At 42.7% G+C, this 19,009-nt stretch overlaps 1 protein-coding gene and 1 long non-coding RNA gene across 2 annotated transcripts in view; one reads left to right on the forward strand and one right to left on the reverse strand.

Moving 5' to 3' along the window:
- The window catches only part of LOC103358294 (IQ motif and SEC7 domain-containing protein 2-like), a 216,696-nt gene that overhangs the window by 193,224 nt on the left and 4,463 nt on the right, over window positions 1–19,009 (forward strand). Inside the window, exons 4-15 of the mRNA XM_008283200.1 lie at window positions 431–604; window positions 713–808; window positions 2,554–3,146; window positions 4,861–5,799; window positions 7,101–7,259; window positions 9,282–9,404; window positions 9,488–9,654; window positions 10,344–10,483; window positions 10,709–10,834; window positions 12,632–12,731; window positions 17,844–18,005; window positions 18,671–18,898. Of these exons, the coding sequence (XP_008281422.1) occupies window positions 431–604; window positions 713–808; window positions 2,554–3,146; window positions 4,861–5,799; window positions 7,101–7,259; window positions 9,282–9,404; window positions 9,488–9,654; window positions 10,344–10,483; window positions 10,709–10,834; window positions 12,632–12,731; window positions 17,844–18,005; window positions 18,671–18,898 (3,007 nt within the window). The remainder of the gene's footprint in view (window positions 1–430; window positions 605–712; window positions 809–2,553; window positions 3,147–4,860; window positions 5,800–7,100; window positions 7,260–9,281; window positions 9,405–9,487; window positions 9,655–10,343; window positions 10,484–10,708; window positions 10,835–12,631; window positions 12,732–17,843; window positions 18,006–18,670; window positions 18,899–19,009) is intronic.
- Window positions 995–8,540, reverse strand: LOC103358293 (uncharacterized). Its single transcript, XR_520245.1, has 3 exons — window positions 8,387–8,540; window positions 2,134–2,135; window positions 995–1,005 (listed from the first exon to the last, which is right to left on the reverse strand). It is a non-coding gene; the product is annotated as an uncharacterized LOC103358293 (long non-coding RNA).

Raw genomic sequence — 19,009 nt, forward strand, 5'->3', positions numbered from 1 at the left:
CCAGGCTCAGGGAGGGACGGCCATCTGCCTCGACCGGTTGGGTGGATGTAGGATGAATTATACAATGTAGTTTACAGTTAAACAAGTTATGAGAAGTGATTGTCCTTTTGTAACAGGAGGCATCATGGTGGGGGCAGCAGGATGTAGAAAGGTGAGGCCAGCGGCTGGAGTTCAGGAGCTCCAGGTCCAGAGACATCCACAGAGAGAGCAGGCGCAGGAGACATGATCCATACTGACACATTAGCGTTATTAAGGGAAAATGCGCCAATTTGAAATTAACTGTAATTATCCTTTAAGGCTCTGCAAGTCAAGTCAAGATCTGTTTTGGTGCAATGTTTGCTTTCTGTTCCGTCATTTCCTGCAAGTGCAAATCTGCAAATCCATGTTGTTCTACCTTCTCTGATTGGCTGTCTGTGTATGACCCTGATAGGTGGAGATGCTGGAGAGGAAGTATGGGGGCCAGTTCGTGTCCCGGAGGGCGGCGAGGACAATTCAGACCGCGTTCAGACAGTACCGCATGAACAAGAACTTTGAGAGGCTTCGCAGCTCCGCCTCCGAGAGCAGGATGACCCGCCGCATCATCCTGTCAAACATGAGGATGCAGGTACACCCACACACATGTACAGTACAAACAAAAGAGTACAAAAATCGCACCACATTCATGTCAGAGTGTGCAACTTCTAATTCTGTATTGTTTGTTCTGCGAGTGCAGTATTCGTTCGATGAGCGTCAGCCACAGGGTCAAGGATCAGCGGGTCAACAGGGTTCGGAAGATGCTGGAGATGTGGACGACTCTTTCTCAAAGCAGGTAAAAGCATTTTCTTCCTCAATTTTCAATATACTGATAATGACAGTGACAAACTTTATTCATAAAGTTCATTTTTAAAACGAATACAACGTAAGACACAAATTATTGTTGGACAAAAGCACAGGTCAAAGTAGTTATGGTAAAAGATGACAGCAAGATCAATTGGTACAATGTGTTTTGAATAAGTTTTTAAAGGACTCCAACAGTTTGTCAGACCTCATTCAGGAGGAGCAAAGTAGATTCTGTCCCAGCAGTGGAACAGTGGACAAGCTCTGTACCATTGTGGAGCTACTCAACTGGCCATGGGAGTTTAATCCTCAGGTCCACATGTGTGTTGTGGCCTTGGCCTACAACTGTGTCACTGTCTGGGGTACTACTGAAACATTGCTACGAGCCATCACTCCTCAAACCAAAGCAAGAGCTGTGTTTGTATTCTCGGCACAAAGTCAAACCGCCAATCATGCTGGTGCCTGGTTAGGAAACCTTGTCTTTGCTTTTTGCAGCTGGTGAGGTTTCGTTGCCAATCATGACCTTCAGCATGCACTGGAGTAGTTTGCAACTGAGTGTGAAGTCATGATGAGTGTCAGCACCTCCAAGTCTGACTCTCTCTGCCAGAAACTAGTGAATTACTCCTTCCTGTTCTGGGGTACTCGCTGCCCCATGTGAAGGAGTTTAGGTATTTTGGGATCTTGTTCACTTGTGATAGCAAAATGGAGCTTGAGATGGGAAGACAGATTGGTGCAGTGTCAGGAGTAATGCAGGGGTTTTACCAGGGTGTCATGGTGAAGAAGGAGCTGAGCCAGAAAGCAACGCTTTTGATTTGCCAGTCGATTAATGTTCCAAACTTTATCTATTGCCATCATAGACTGTATAAAAGATGGATGTAGCTACCGTGACGTCACCCGTTGGTTTCTGCACTGAGAAAATGAAGCCAGGGTTTTGAGTTTTGGAGCCAGTGACGCAAAAATCGTCGGAGGGGGGCGGAACCATAGGAGCAGCGATTGGTCAGACGGATTGAGAGGCAGGCCCTCTCTGCCCACCCACATTTACCGCCTTCTGCTCGCTTGGTCTGCATCGTCACTGCCGACTGTCAGTCAAGCCAGCCACGCACCTTGCCCCGCAAAATGTTGACGATTTTTAAAAAATTCAGTATTGATTTATTTTCAGATTGGCCACCTGATCTCTGAATTTGACTATGAAAGCTAATAAGGAAAAAATCCTGAGCTGTAGGAATAATAATAATAATAATAATCTTTATTTATAGAGCACTTTTCATACAGAAATGTAGCACAAAGTAAATGCGGTATTTCGTGATCTGTGATCACTTCTTTTCCAAGATCCTGGTTAGGATTCCTCCTAGGCACCGAGGTTTTCCAGGTATGTGCACCTGGGGAGACAGATATTCCAGAAGGGATGATATACCCCCTCTTGCCTAGGAATGCCTGGAAAACATTGCTGGGGAGAGGCAAGTCTGGAATGTGCTGCTAAGCCTGCCGGTGTCCTCCATTTATAGACGTATATGTATGTGTGTGCGTGTGTGTGTGTGTGTATATATATATAATGACACTACGATGCGTACCATAATCTCCTGCGGCCAAATCAACCAAATCATGATTTATTCAGTCCAACCAGCAAGTTTTGGCTTCTGTGACCTTTCTTTCTGTCACTTCCTCAAACTGAGATGCATCTCTAAAATCTGATCATTATTTTCATGTGCTGACCTTCTCCATGTGCATTCACTGCAGGTTAAGTCTCTGGCTGACTCCATGGACGATTCGCTTACCTGCCAGTCAGGCCGTGAAGACTCCCAAGAAGCAGGAGGAGAGGGAGAGGAAGACGATGATGAGGATGAGGAGGAGGGAGATGAAGAAGAGGAAGAGGAGGAAGAGGAAGGTGAGGAGGATGAGGAGGAAGACGAGGATGATTACAGACAGTGTGCATGGCGCAACACCAGTGCATCCTCCCAACGTGCCGCAGGCCGGGCCGGAGGAGGGAGGGGTGGCTTGGGAGGAGGCGCCGCTATGCACGAGGACAGCACCACCACCTCCTTCAGTGATGTCACACTTTACATGGACGAGGGCTGCCTCCCCTCCTCACCACTCTCCCGTCCCGCCTCCAGCTCTGATACAGAGTACTGGGGAGGAGGGGGAGGAGGAGGTGCAGGGGGTAGGGAGGACAGTAGAGAGACGGAGGGAGGTAGCAATGCTAGCCGGAGGAGCAGCACTCCCTGCACAGAGTGTCGGGGGGAGTACAGAGGGAGGGCAGGAGGAGGAGGCGGACACCTTCCCGTCCTGACCATCGAACCGCCCAGTGACAGCTCGGTGGACATGAGTGACAGGTCAGTACAAATCTTAAATGTCTAGCTTCACATATTTATGGTAATAATTCTCAACAAACTTTAGTCTTTGGTTCAGCCTCTGAATCCCAAAAACCAGCCAATGGGCTCGAAGGCATGTTTTCATTTTTAATTTTCACCCAAATTCAATGTAGTCTGGAAAATTAACCAAATCTAAGGTTAAAATTGTGATATTTCATCAAAATTACGTTGTTCCAACAATTCTCATTTTAATTTTTGTCCAGAAATAAACACTATATCCTGTAAAAAGCAAAAGAAAATGCTGCTGTCTCAGCACAACTCAGAAGCTATTACTAACTCAGCTACAACCACAAGCCATATAAGAAAAAAACAGTGATTATATGGCTAAACTGCAGGCTGTGTTTACAGAGAGAGAAGACAAGAGAGACCTGGGCATAAAATGCTGTACAGGTTGATAACAGTTTTTTTCTCAAATTGTTGTCAGAAAAATGATCAAGGAATTTCCACTTTTGTTTTTATGATTCATGGCATTCTAAGTGTTGTTTTTATAGTGCAGTGAAAAATTAGTCCACAGTGAGTAAAAATGTGATAGGAGCAAAAAAAAATGCTTGGGTTCAGAGGGGTTAATGTTTGAGAATCATTCCACACATGGTGAAAATGAAGCACGTTGTCCAGAAAATGGTTTTAAGGTATTTTCTGTGTTGCTGTGGCGTTTACAAAGCATTTTCCATTTAACATCTTATTCAGAGCCCTTTGCTGTCAGGATGTTAGTGTTGCTCTGAACCCTAAGCAGTTTCTGCATGTTTTTTGCTCTATTTTACTTACTCTGCTTTGCTTTGTGTAAACACAGTATGCAGTTCGGCTAATTAGTCTAATCACATGGCTGTTGATCACAGCTTAGTCAGGCATTTTGGGATTCGGCGAGCTAGTATGCAATGCTGGCATCCAAACAGCAGGGGGCGTTGCAGAAAGGCGTTATATGTACAATGATATATGGTTATAGTCCACAGACTGTATAAAAGATGGACGTAGCAACCGGCCATGAAAAATGAAGCCTACCCGGACGTGTCAAAAACCTGGAATATCACTACGTCCGCTAGCTGCTGGCTCCAAAAAGCCCTGGCTCCCAAAGACTTGAATTGGAAAAGAAGTGATCACAGATCACAAAATACCGCATTCCTACAGCTCAGGATTTTTTTCTTATTAGCTTTCATAGTCAAATTCAGAGATCAGGTGGCCAATCTGAAAATAAATCAATCCTGAATTTTTTAAAAATCGTCAACATTTTGCGGGGCAAGGGGCGTGGCTGGCTTGATTGACAGTCGGCAGCGACGATGCAGACCAAGCGAGCAGAAGGCGGTAAATGTGGGCGGGCAGAAAGGGCCTGCCTCTCAATCCGTCTGACCAATCGCTGCTCCTATGGTTCCGCCCCCCTCCGACGATTTTTTCGTCACTGGCTCCAAAACTCCAAGATGTCAACCAGGAAGTAGCAAAACCCTGGCTTCATTTTCTCAGTGCAGAAACCAACGGGTGACGTCACGGTAGCTACATCCATCTTTTATACAGTCTATGTTATAGTCACAGTAAACACAGAATCACCTTTAAAAAATGATGAAATTCATCATCAGAGTTTCTTCATGGTCAAATAGTTACAGCACATAACTTTAATGTCTGTGGTTCAGTTCCAATCTGTGTTAGACTCTTGTTTTATTGTTTGGTACCTTGAAATCTGCAGGTCAGAGCGAGGGTCTATCGGACGCCTGGTGTACGAACAGGAAACTTCAGGAATCGAGCGAGGTGGAGTCGAGAGGGAGAGGAGGGGAGGCGGAGGGGAAGGTGAAAGTGGGGAGGACGAGCGAGGAGGAGGAGGTGGAGTAAGCAGCGAAGCTGACTCTCCACAAGGAACCATCAAACACAAACCAAACGGCCGCTCGGTTGCCACAGCACAGGGACAGACTCGCAGCCCCTCAAACGTCCCTCTGCCGATGCCTTCAGCTCGCACCTTGCCCTCTCACCCACTCCCTCACCCCCTCCAACACTCGCACTCTCACCCACACCCCCACCCTCACCCTCACCCCTCGCCCATCCCCCACCTCCCCACCATCCTCCACCACCACCCACAGTACAGCCAGCCGCACATCCTGCACATGCACCACGGACACGGCGGCAGCCCTTACATGCAGCACCACTTTGCCCAGCACCACTACCACCACCTGCACCACCAACACCACCACCACCTCCCCCATGCATACCCGGAACCCCCCTCTTCCCCACTACCCTCCCCCGTACCACCGCTCACACCTCTCTCACCCCTGCCGCCGCCGCCGCTCACGCCCTCGCCGCTGTCCTCGTCTTCGTCCTCGGCGCTCCAAAATATGGAGGCGCAGCAACACCACGGCCACCACCCCCACCTCCATCACCACCACCTGCTCTGCTCGGATGGCGATAACGAGAGCGTCAACTCCACCACCACCAACTCCAACGACGACACGACGGTCAACAACTGCAGCTCTGGCTCCTCGTCGCGCGACAGCCTGCGGGAGCCGATTGGAGGAGCCACGCTGGGGAAGCAGACCTATCAGAGAGAGAGCCGTCACAGCTGGGATTCACCTGCCTTCAACAACGACGTGGTGCAGCGGCGGCAGTACCGAATCGGACTCAACCTGTTTAACAAGTGAGAATTTGTCTCTAAACATGTGTATAATAATCCACAAGAACACTTAGATTCAAAGGCCTGATCTTTCTCCTCTCATCCAGAGTTAATTAAAGGCTAAATATTACCTGGCAGCAGACATGAATGTGCATCTTACAGGGAATTATGTGTATATGCAGGAAATAAAATGTCATATGTAATCTGAATTGATTCTGATGGCATGATCAAATTTAGTGCAAATCTAATAAGTACAAGGCTTTACTGCTTTATCCAGTCTCTATTTTAGGTTTGTGTCGCTCTACAAAGGGCTATACTGTAATAAAATTACTCTGGAATTGCTTGCAGTTAACAGTAAATAAATAAAGGTAAAGCAAAGAAGAGTGGACCTTCTTTCAGAATCTACAGGCAGCTTTCCACTGCAGGAGCTTGTTGTTTATCCGACAGCTTTGTCTGTGTCATTGCACCAACATAACTGCAAATTATAGTTACTTAATGTAATGTAGATATGTATGAATAGAGCAATAGAGGTGTGCCTAAATGGTGACTTTTACACTGAAGGTGTTGATGTCAGAGAGGAGAAGACACTGAGACGGCAGAAAAATGGTGCTCGTTGTCCTCTCTGAGGTTAACCAGTTAGAAATAGTTGATTCCAAGTTTAACCAATCATAGTCGAGAACTGCACCAAAGTTTTTCTGGGGCACTCAGAAGTACCTACCCTGGAGTCGGGACTTTTTCTCCCACGAACTCAGCCCTGATGCAGAGATGGTTCTGGTGGTCCGAACATGCACAAAGGCTTGAGCCGCCTTATAACACCCTTCTGTGCTTTCCACACTGTGACAAAATGTTTGCTGTGGAAAAGGACTGTGTAGATGGTGACAGCAGGTGCAAACTACATCTAAGAAATCAAACAAGTTAAGATGCTCCACGGCCGCCGCTGTAGCTCAACTGGTTGAGCTGGTGACCCATGTACAGGGGCTACAGTCCCCGATGCAGCGGCTATGGGTTCGAGTCGACTCATGGCCCTTTGCTGCAGTTCCTTCCCCCGTTCTTCTCCCCTACTTTCCTGTCTCAATCTCGACTGTCCTATGTAATAAAGGCCAAAAAAACAACTAAAGAAAAAAAAAAAGAAGATGCTCCATCTATCATGTGTATTCCAATACCCCCCAAAAAAGTCTATAGATGGTGTATCAGAAACTTAATAAACATCTGAAAACAAGCTTAGATATTTCTGTGCTGTCAAAGACAGATAAGAAAAACCTTAAAAGAATGCATAGTCAAGCAAAAGACAAGCTATAAAAGGACATGATTCCTCTGTTATACAGGAAGCCGGAGAAAGGGATCCAGTACCTGATCGAGAGGGGTTTCGTGTCAGACACGCCAGTGGGCATTGCCAGGTTCATCCTGGAGAGGAAAGGACTTAGCAGACAGATGATCGGAGAGTTCCTGGGCAGCCGGCAGCAGTTCAACAAGGACGTCCTTGAGTGAGTGCAAACATTCATGTGACTTCAGATCCATGTGTTTTATTTCTATCCTTCCAAGGAGCGACGGGTAGGAAGAGTAAGATTACAGGCTGGTGTGGTGGTCCTGACCACATTAGCTTTGCATGACTTGATCGTGGGTGGCTGTGGATCAGGTGGTAGAGCAGTTGTCCTCTAATCGCAAGGTTAGTGGTTCAATCCCCCACCCTTCCACAGTCGAACTGTCCTAGGGTGAGACACTGAATCCGAAGTTGCTCCCAATGGCAGGCAGCACCTTGCATGGCAGCTCTGTTACCATTGGTGTATGAAGGGGTGAATGAGAAAACATTGTAAAGCACTATGAGTACCACTAAGGTAGAAGAGCACTATATAAATGCAGACCATTCACCATCACAAAATCCTCTCAATTAATGTGTTTATGGGAAATATAGTCTTAACTTTTGTGTTGTATGTGTGTTTTCTGTAGAGGCTCTGTATTTTTTCAGGCTGTCTGCCTGCGTAATCATTCAGAGCATTTGGTATGCTTCAGATGAACTCTAAAGACGCACCTTCGTGCAGCTGACCTGTTACTGTGTGCCGTGGGCGAGAGTGTTAGATTGTTGGCTCCAGAAAGGTACAATCAGGAAGAAATGACTATGGCGTTATTTTACCATTTACAGTATTATCCAGGCTGGATATATACTGCACACATCTGTGTTTCAATTCTTCCGAGTCAACATTTCAGACACATTTCAAGTTTGCAGGAGCAGCGTCATGCCCAGCAAGTTGGACTAGTGAGAATGACGTTTTCAGATATCCACTATTTCAGTCAGTCAAACCTTAATTTCAAACTCAGCTAATAAATGTTAAAATGGCTTGCCGTATGAGGACATCACTAAGATGTGGAAGTAGGGCGAGGGAGGGGCCTAAAAAAAACACACAATTTTTTGAAAAATGTCTGTCTTTGCAACATTTTTTTTAGATCTCATTGCCTTAGTGAAGCATAAGAAGTTTACTGTCATTTATTGGGTATATTTGCATTTTGTTGAGGTGCTTTTGGATCTGTTTTGGCTTTTTTGCATCTTTTTTTTTGTCAATTTGCATCTCATGTGCAGTTTGCGCCTCTTTAGCATAGTTTTGCATCTCATCACCAAAGTGCGCTCATTCCAATTACGGAGCCTCAAAAGAGTCCCGTATCTGTTATTTTTCGTCACTACCTCCCCGAGCCGGGAGTGGGTAATTTGCACGCCTGCTGCCTTCCTTGGATGTGGTAGCCGTTTCTCAGGCTCCCTCTTCCTTTTGTGGTATTTCAAAATTCCCTCTAGTGTGTGTTATGTATAGAGCCATAGGTTGCTCAGTTTGGTTTTGCAGTTGTGCAGATGTTCATTACTAAATTTGGAAATGTTCGTTTAGATTTAATCCGATAGACGTCCGATATACCCTCACTTTGATCTGATTCAAGGGTATGGTCAACTATATTACACCCTGTCTAACTCATTCAATTACACTCTCAGCTCTCTGGTATTTCCCAAACTATTAAGAATGTTCTGCTGTAGAAATGTCAAGTTTCTAGTATTATTAGCAACCTAAAATGTGTAAAATTGTTAGCTGCTTTTATTTTTCATGGTATTCTGTAATGTTGTTTTTCCCGCTGGACCTTGTGATGGTGTCGTTGTCTTACTGTTACTGTAAATAAATGCAGGTGCAGAGATTAAAAAGCCTGTTTATTAGCTTTTATCGTCTCAGTATCACAATAGTGAAGCACCTGGACATTGAAGGGTTTTAATGGTAATATCTCTGCAGAGGACGATGTATTTAAGGCTGCAAATGTTATAAGCTGCAAAAGCCACAACAGCCAAGATATTGTCCAGTTAGGAGCCACGAGAAGGTGGAACTAATCATAGAATATCATATAATTCCCTTAGCTGCCTCAACCCTGAGGTCATAAATGCATAAGTAGTTTTCTGGGACAAATTTCTGACTTGTAAAGCAGCTGGGGCCACAGCTGCAGAAAAGGAAAGACGAGTTTTCTGCCTCTGTGTCTAGCTGTGTCCTGGATGAGATGGATTTCTCGGGGATGGATCTGGACGATGCGCTGAGGAAGTTCCAAGCTCAGATTAAAGTTCAAGGTGAAGCTCAGCGGGTGGAGCGACTAGTGGAGGCCTTCAGGTATTCAACTGCACTGCAGGTTAGAATTGGATGTGCTATACAGCATGTGTTGTTTCCTTCACAGTCTTTCTGTCTCCTTGCAGTCAGCGGTACTGTGTCTGTAACCCAGTGCTGATCCGGCAGTTCCAGAACCCGGACACCATCTTCATCCTGGCCTTCGCCATCATCCTCCTCAATACAGACATGTACAGCCCCAATGTCAAGCCAGAGAGGAAGATGAAGCTCGAGGACTTCATCAAAAACTTGAGGGGTTAGTCAGTAGATGGTCTCATGCAATCAGTGCTTTAAATAATCCAGGTTTGGAATTTTTTTTAAAAACCACTTGGCTGGAAAGTAGCAGAAATGCTGCTGGCTGCCGTCTCCACTCATAAGATTTTTCTAAAAGTAGATTGGAGTGACCAATTTGCAGCCAGAAGAACTTGGCAATAAACGAGAGTGAAACTACATTTTCTAAAGTTTTACAAGAGCTTTAAAAGAAGAGTAGTTTTCTGTTCATTTCTAGCTTATTTAATTGTTCAAATCAGTCTTTATCTTCACTTGTTATAGACACTCAGCAGGTGAGACACTTTACCTCAGACTTAAACATTTATTTCTACATGTGACATTTATGCTGGATGGTGACTGCTTGTGATACGCTCTGGACCAAATCTGAGCAAAAAAAAAGGCTCTGAGATCACGGTTTCTCCCAGAAAAGCATGAGGCTTACAACATTTGGATAATGTGAAAACAAAAAAACAACCATCCTATTTTCTATACATAGCAGCAAGGATTGTGGGGTAGTTCCGGGTATAAGGATGAAGATAGGTGCGGAGATTGGACTGAAAGAGAGTCCCGGGGCAATTTGCATGATTGGCAACAAAGTGTAGTGTTGACTCTCTTACTTTTCACTGTTTAGTCTTTTCTTTTACTTCATCATTCTTGCCTGTATGTTTCCACCAGGTGTTGATAATGGTCAGGACATCCCCAGAGACCTGCTTGTGGCGATATATGGAAGGATCCAGAAGTGGGAGCTGAGGACCAATGATGACCACGTGTCGCAGGTCCAGGCAGTGGAGAGGATGGTGGTTGGCAAGAAGCCTGTAAGGAGCTCCTGAACAAACATGAATATATGTGCGCCAGTGTTTCAGGCACAAAGGATAAAGCGAGGATTAGGGCTGTATTTAAATCATGCCTATTCTTCAACCAACCCTACTGAAGGCTTTCTTGCATAAACATCACATTTAATGGCTTAAACTGAGAACTTGTACCCCTGAATGTGTCTGCTTAATCTGCATGACGTATGACAGGTGGTGTGTGTGTTGCAGGTGCTGTCCCTGCCTCATCGCAGGTTGGTGTGCTGCTGTCAGCTGTTCGAGGTTCCTGATCCAAACAGAGCTCAGAGGAGTGGTGTCCACCAGAGAGAAGTTTTCCTGTTCAACGACCTACTGATGGTAATCAGGGCTTTCTTTGTCTGCCACAAATTCTCTGTCTAAAGAGGGAGATATAGAGCTTGTGCCTCACTGGAGCACCAGTTTATCCAATAATGCCTGGCTGCACTTTAATTCCGTGCTCCAGAAATGTCAGAAAGTCTTAAAGTGTGGCTATTTGAGAAAAGGCAAATAAACAGGATTTGTCAGCAAGTTTTACCCTTCAAATCTTATGTTTTTCCACTGAAGCTTAAGTTTTAGGGTTTCTCACTTCACTTCACTTCTTGAGTCTTTATGTTTCCAGCAACATTGGCTGGGCCACGGACTGTTGTATAACTGTGGCCTTTAGTAGTGTATAACCTTAGGCCCTAATATAATTTGAATGAGTGAGTTATCTAAATATTGACCCCCTGTGGAGCTGTACATGTTTGTTTTTTAACACTCCTATTTACTTGGGGTCAGTTTGACCCCATTCAGTGTTTAACGTCTCTAAATAAGTGATTGCCATATTTTTTGGAGCTTTATTTAAAGGGTTATTGACACATAAAATTGGGTAACAATTTTAATTATGATAATTTTCTGAAGGTTTAAATTGCTGTGGTCAAATTGACCCCAAGGATAAAAGTTATCAGTAAATTTCAAGGTAATGGGAGGGTAAATCACCAAAATGATACAATTTTTTAAAGCCAGAAACCATAAAAATGCAATAAATAAATAAAATGGTGATGGTCTTTAATCCTTGAATGATTCGAGTGTGACATGTGATTCCATTTGGAAAATTAACCAAATCTAAGCTCAAACTGAAGTATTTTAAAGTTGTGATATTTCATCTGTATCATTTTATTCTATTTTTAGAATTTATTTATTTATGTCTCATTGAAAATGTGCCAAAATAAACTGTCTCAAGCCCGATTGTGGAAAAATGAAACATTCTGTGCTCCTCAGCACAACCGAGGACACAGTAGGAATCAGAGACTTTTCGGTTGAGCTGCAGGCTGTGGTCGCACAGAGCAGAGAGGAGACAAGTATGGAAACAAATGAAAAATGTAAGAAGTAAAATATCCATAGAGCATCGAGCCACCATTTTTTTTCAGTGTTTGCAACATCTATGGAGAAATGTTGTAGATGTTGATTTCCTCTTTTTTATGATTTATGGCATTATAAACGTCTGATATGGGACAGACCTCTCTTTACTTCTAGCCATTGCTTGGCTGTTTCCATAGATGTGCAGGACTTGAAAAATGAGCCTAAAGAGATTAAAAATGTGTCAGGTGCAGAACATGCCTAGAAACTGCTTGGGGTTGATAAAATGAATGTAAGCCAATCTTGAAAAATCTGATAAAAAGAAAAAGGTCCCATGAAGATGAAAACAAACAACATTATCAACTGCAGGTGTAAATATGAAAATTTGAATAAAAGCTGTCGTTTACATAAATGATTTAAATTACCTTCTGGGTCGCCTTATACAGTCATCACCAAAAGTGTGTTTTGTGTTTGTACTTAGATTTAATGATCTTATCTCTGACTCGGCTCTGTTCAGTTATTCAGAATTTGTTCATAATGTGAAAAGCATGCGGAGGGAAACAGCTGTAGTTTATGGGGAAGAGATTAAAGTGTCACAGTGAGGGGTTTTAAAAATCTCATCTCAAAAAAGAAGAAAGATAAATAAAGACGGAGATTAACTTCATCAAAACTCCTTCCTCCTTTGTCTCTTTTGCTGTTTCCTCTCCCCCTCCCTTCTTCCTTTCATTTTCCCCTGTCTCTCCTTCTTTACTTTCACTCTCTTCAGTCAAAACTTCTTATCCTATTTTTCCTTCCCAGGTGACGAAAATCTTCCAGAAGAAGAAGACTTCGGTGACGTACAGCTTCAGACAATCGTTTCCGCTGGTCGACATGCAGGTGCACACCTTCCAAAACACCTGTAAGTACCGCCCTCTGTCTCCTCTCGTCCATCTGCTCTCTCCATCTGTCTCAGTCTCTCTGCGTTTTATTTTTTAAGTCTCTATTTCTTTCATAGCTCACCTCTCTATTTTTACCTCACGGTCAGCAGGGACACTGAAAAGCCACACATGCAGAAGTGTGGGAGATCCACAGAACACATCAAAACTGTGCAGATGACAGTGTTGTATGTAGACTTGTCAATTCCCAAGGCTGTGTACAGCATGTGCTTCACAGTTTCTTCCAGAACCCATTATTTCATGGGTCCTGTATATTTCGTCAGGTTGTCCACTTTCCGACGGTCCTTGACCTACTCCTCTGTGACACGTTATGCTGTCGGAAAACTTGCCAAATCTGAGCTTACAATTATGGTATTTCATCAAATTCACTTTATTCTGCATGTCTCATTTAAAAGTCATTTTTTTACTTTTTGGCCCAACCATGAAGATATTGGTGATTGACAGTACCATGACAAGAATTCAGGAACTTCTTGGATGAACTGGGTTAAACTGCAGACTGTGTTTACCCAGAGCACATAGGAGACAAATATGTCAACAAACTAAAAATGTGGCTAGCAAAATGTCTCTGGAACTCTGAAACAAACTGTTGTACATCTTGTGTCCAAGGTTTTTTCAATTTTTGTATTTTTGTTTTTATGATTTATGGCATTATAACTATGTCATACAGCACAAAAGACGCATTCGAGTTCACTCTGCCTCTAGTCGTGGTTCTGCTGTTTCTACAGAGGTGCAGGATTTTAGATTCCAGTGAAAAACAAGCCCACAGTGAGTAAAAATGTGGCAGAAGCTAATTCTAGTTGGGGTTCAGATGATTAATATTATAAAATTATTCCAAGCATGCAACCAAAAAAAAAGAAAAAAGGAGGACATCATCCAGCATGTTGTCATTTTTTAAGGTATTTTCTCTGTTTACTGTAGCAACTACAAGACGTCGTGCTTTGTGCATGTCAGTAAACCCTCTGAACCCTGAGCAAGTTTTTGTCTGTTTTTACGCACTGTGAGCTAGTTTTTCAGTGCAGATTATGGTTGCAAAAGGTAATTTTGGAGCCCATAAATCTAAATTAACATGCCAGAGCTTGGTCAAAGCATGACACTATGCTCGATTTTGAAACATGCACCAAAAATGCATGTGGAACAAAAAATTGGAGGCTCTGTCCTAGTTGGAAATGTTTTCAACAATCTGTTAATAATCACTTGGCAAAACATAGCGTCACTTCCCTCTCCAATTACAGTTGTCTGCCAGGCTTTTCTTTAAATGTAAGGCACCATCAGTCTCCACAAGTGTAGTCGGTGCACCACTGAAAACACAACAGCCTGTTTCAAAGCAACACTGTGGAAACACATCACCGCATTTCCAAAATATATGTCTGTCGATCTGAAAAAACGGCTGCTTCGCAGTATTCCTCAAAACATAACTCACTCACCTGACACATTTTTCGATAATGATGTTAACACAATCATATAGGGTTGTGCGTGTGTGTGCGTGTGTGTGTGGGTGTGTCTATGTGGTTTCCAAGCCTCTACTTGAGCAGAGATGAATTGGCTCTTAGTGCTGTGCAGCAGATTGGAGTTGGTGCCATTTCAAATGTGCCTCAGCACCTGTTAACAGGATGCCTTGCGCACAGAGTGGGTTCAGCTGCAAAATCACTTCTTCCCCACTTCAGAAAAACCTGCATATACTGTAATCTGTTGCCAGCCAACTGAGAACCCAGAAATGTTGAGTACAGCAAAGTTGTGTGCTAGAAGTGCACAGCGTGGCTCCCTAGCATTTAATACATTTATTGAATAGATGCAGCATTCTTAATAACCCCCAAAACAAATCCAATGTTGTCCATATCAACCATGCAATTTCTGAAATATGTGCACATAGCGACACATTATTGCCATTCGTGCAAACTGCCAAACATTTGCAAGTTTGCATCCAGCTGTTGGGAATCCATACCGTACATTTCTAACATGAAACACCTCAGTAGTCAATATAATACTAAAGCAAAAATAACCATAAACTACAATCCTGAGTGCTTCAGACATCTCCTCTTGGTACATTAAGACATTTCACCTCTTATCCAAGAGGTTTCCTCAGTCGTAAGTGTCTGCTGAGGAGTCACAGATATTTATTATCACCCTCAAATCACATGGCTTAAAGACTCTCAAGACATGCTCACACTCACACTGCTTGGTGAGACACGACTCAAAGATGGTTATTTGGTAGTGAAACTTTCTTTGGAGCAATTTCAGAACTGCATTCTAAGTCCCTGATAAGTGTCGTCGTAGAGCGTGTCCTCTGTTTAGAGATGGCTGTTCGACCTAAACTTTAACAACTTATAAGCATTAACGATACATAGCCAATGTTACCTCGCTGTCATCAGGCCACCTGACCAATCGGAGCAGACTGGGCTTCTCGGGAGAGGGGCCTTAAAGAGATAGGCGCCAAGTGCAGACAGGGATTGAGAAGATGTGCTGCAGAAATGTACAGCGTGTGGGGAAAAAAGTTTGGAACATTAAAGAATGTAAACATATTCTAGTGGACCCCCAAAGTATATTTATAACCCTGTAAATGTGCAGAATATGTACACTTTAAAACTTTCTAAGAGAGAGAGGACAGTGACCATTTTTTGTCAACCTCTGATTCCATCTACATCTCCATATTGTCCATTGAAGACACTTCAAGAAGCAACTGACTAATCTGAGCTTTGTAAATAGGATTTTAATAGGGACATGATGCTACATACCTTGCTAGCTACCTGGACAAAAACGACACAAGCCAGTGACAAGTACACACACAATTTTTTTTTTCCATTGTCGTGCAGTTCTAGCATCAGTTTTTCATGAAAATGTATTTCATTCTATAAAATGAGATTACATCACATTAAAAGGTAAGCATTGTTGCATCATGTGGTGCATTAAATACTTGAGGGATCCACAGCATCGTCTCAGAGCTTGTTCAGTTGGTTAGTCGTTGTTGTTGTTGTTGTTGACAGTTCTCCAGTTGGAGCTAAATGGATCTTGGCAGACTGTGGTAATGACTGTGACCAGGACAGATTGTCCCATATGATTCATCAGCACAATCATACATCGGCCATGTGGGCGGCTGAATGTGTGTGTACATTGTGTGGGAGGCAGGTAAGAAGGTGTGTGTGATGAAAACTTCTTTTGTCAAACAGCTTTCGGTGATCAGGACTCACGATCAGACATAAACACGCTATTTTCTGCCAAAATTCAAACAGCTTTTTAAAACTCAGGTTCAGACTGGTCTTCATCTGTAAGACTGACTCCAGTCCAAAAATGTATTTTTAGTATATTTTTATTGATTTTTAACCAATTTATAATGGTAAACAATGAGAGAAGTGCATGCAAATTAAATAACTCCCACTCCAGGTCAAGCACTAAACCACAAATTCTGAAATAGACATTCTTTTAATTTTTAATTCAGGAATGTAAAAGCAAATATATAAAACTTGACATACAAATGAAGTGATCAGCCATTGCCTTATAGGGAAATGCAAACAAATTATGGGTTGGGTGATGTGAGGATTGTTCCATTTAAATTTTGTGGTCTTCATTGTCAGTGATGTCGCTGTGGAACACTTTCAGTCTGTAATCATGATACCTTTACTGTTGTAGCAATCTGAAATATTAATTTTTAATTTCTAAGCTCCCTTAGTTTTTTAACATCTTCATTCTTAACTGTGGAAAGGATCCAATAGCCAGATCTTTCATGGCCTGGGAAAAAGAGCCTGCATTTGAAACAGCCTTCAAAATGGGACAGTCTTCATGCCACCATTGTGATACATTCAGTCTTCAGATGCAACCTTAACATTTGCATCCCCTACATTACAACACAGTTTTTTTCTGACAGTTGCCACAGACACAAAGAGGATTTCTGAAAGGACAGTAAACAAAACTAAATCATCAAAGTTGCTATAGAAATGTCTGCAAGGGTCATTATCTTATACATGAAGTCGCTCAGTTCTGTCTGCAGCAGGTTGTTTTAGGTTCTGTCTTTCTGCTGTATCACATCATATATATATATATATATATATATACCCACCGTGCTTCTTTACCACCTGGACAGTATTCAACAAATACAAGTTTAACAGCACTGCGTCCCAAAACACTCGGCATAACATGTTTCATTGATTGCCTCCTCAATCCGCACTTCAATTTGGACAATTTGCAGGGAGAATTTATTTACATTCACCTCAAGTTTTGGATCCTTGAGCATGTATAAGATAGAATTCTGACAACATAACAGAATCTAAATGATGGAAAAACAGGAAAAAACATCACACATCCCATTTATGGTAATTTAATTGGAGCAAGGCAATGATCACAACATCTACCCAGATGCATGTTCCCAGTCTTGGTACAATATGATACCAAATGACACAATACGGTACAATATGATGTGGTGTGGTATAATATCATAGTAAATGAAATAATATGATACGATAGAAATAGAATATAATATACTGAGAATCGTCCTCTTAGGGAGATTTTTCCTGTACTAGTGTTGGTGCATTTAACATACGTTTTACATACAGAGTACATAGACATGTGACAATCAACCACATACTAGTAGAGGTATCTACACACATTCATGTGCCATTAATAAAAGGTTTAATACAATATATTGTAGTTTAAGATATATTGCATATATATTAATACTGCAGTATTGCGTATTGTAATTAAGCAGCATATTGCACAACTTAATCCATACTGCACAACTGAAAACAGCATATTACAATGCTTAGAACATGAATCAGAATATTAAAGTTAACATTAAGCTACAAACACAGCTGTGCCTTAATGTCCCACAGTTGGAAGCGTGACTGTCAACACTTTGCAGACACTTTGTTTATTTACTCTTCTTGGTATCCTGAGGTTTTGTTTTTATTTTTACATACAACTTCATGTCAAACCTTGATCAATGAATCTTTTTCCACAGCTGCTGGACATGTCACGTCTTCTTGATTTAATAGCTGAGTCATTTCAGCTCTTCACAGGGATCTCAGAGGACTTTTTTTTTTTTTTGAGCAGAGATTACATGTGTTTGCGTGTTGTGTGTCACTCAGACTACCCTCATGGTATCAGACTGACGTCAGCGAACCCCGGAGGCGAGAGGAAGGTGCTGATTGTCTTTACAGCACCAAGCCAGCAGGACCGAGCACGATTCACCTCAGACCTCCGAGAGAGCATCGCAGAGGTGCAGGACATGGAGAAGTACCGAGTGGAGTGTAAGTGTTCCCGTCACAGAGCTGGTAGGAATGTAGCAGTAGCACTAATTTCAGTAGTGGCAGCAGTAATAAAATTTAATAATACATTTTGCATAATGAAATTCATATTTAATTAGCAGTATTCTGGTGTTCAGAGGTATAGTATTTGCAGAAACACCAGTCATTGCATTAACAGTATGTGGGAGCAGTACTTGTGGGCCAATCGCCAGCACAATACACACATATAGATTTCAAATTTCAGGATAATAATAGACCATGGCTACCTTTCATATGTACATATATATGGCATGATGGAAAATTGTACCTGAACTGTTTCTAACAGCCCTGAAAGGACTTTTCTGTGACATGCAGTTCAGCCTGCAGGCTTCAACAAATCAAAGCTTAAAATAGTGATATTTCATCAAAATCACTTTACTCTACAGGTCTCATGTTTGCATTGCAGAAAGAAGAAATATATTGAGACCATTTAAAACTGTAAACCGTTAAATATGTATTGTATGTAGAGCCAGCATTTTTCCCAGTATTAATAGCACCTGTAAGCTCTTGGAAAATGTTGTACATGTTGATTCCAGGTTTTCATATATAGAAATATTCAAGGAAATTCAACATTTAGTTTCCCACAGCAAAGTAAAACGTTATTTTATTTAACCTCTTTCTCCCTCCAGCTGAGCTTGAGAAGCAGAAAGGCGTGATGCGTCCCGGGATGTTGACAGGGGGGGGCGCGGGAGGCGTGGGGACGCCTGGGGGAGGGCCCAACATCGGCGGAGGGCCTGTCAAGAGCGAGGTGGTGAACGGCACCCTGGGTAGACCGAGCCTCGACGACACGTACGCCTCTGTGGATGGACTCAAACGCACTGCGCTCAGCTCCTCGCTCAGAGACCTCTCAGAGACAGGTGAGGTCATTGTGACGGAGACATCAGTAGGAGCCTTTAACAGAGTGTTGTTCTGTTTTTTGTTGTTGTTTTTTTCTCCTGTAAAGTAACACTGCACATGTTTTTCTGAGA

Source organism: Stegastes partitus, unplaced genomic scaffold (assembly GCF_000690725.1).
Source record: "Stegastes partitus isolate 25-593 unplaced genomic scaffold, Stegastes_partitus-1.0.2 Scaffold302, whole genome shotgun sequence".
Taxonomy (NCBI): Eukaryota; Metazoa; Chordata; class Actinopteri; family Pomacentridae; genus Stegastes; species Stegastes partitus.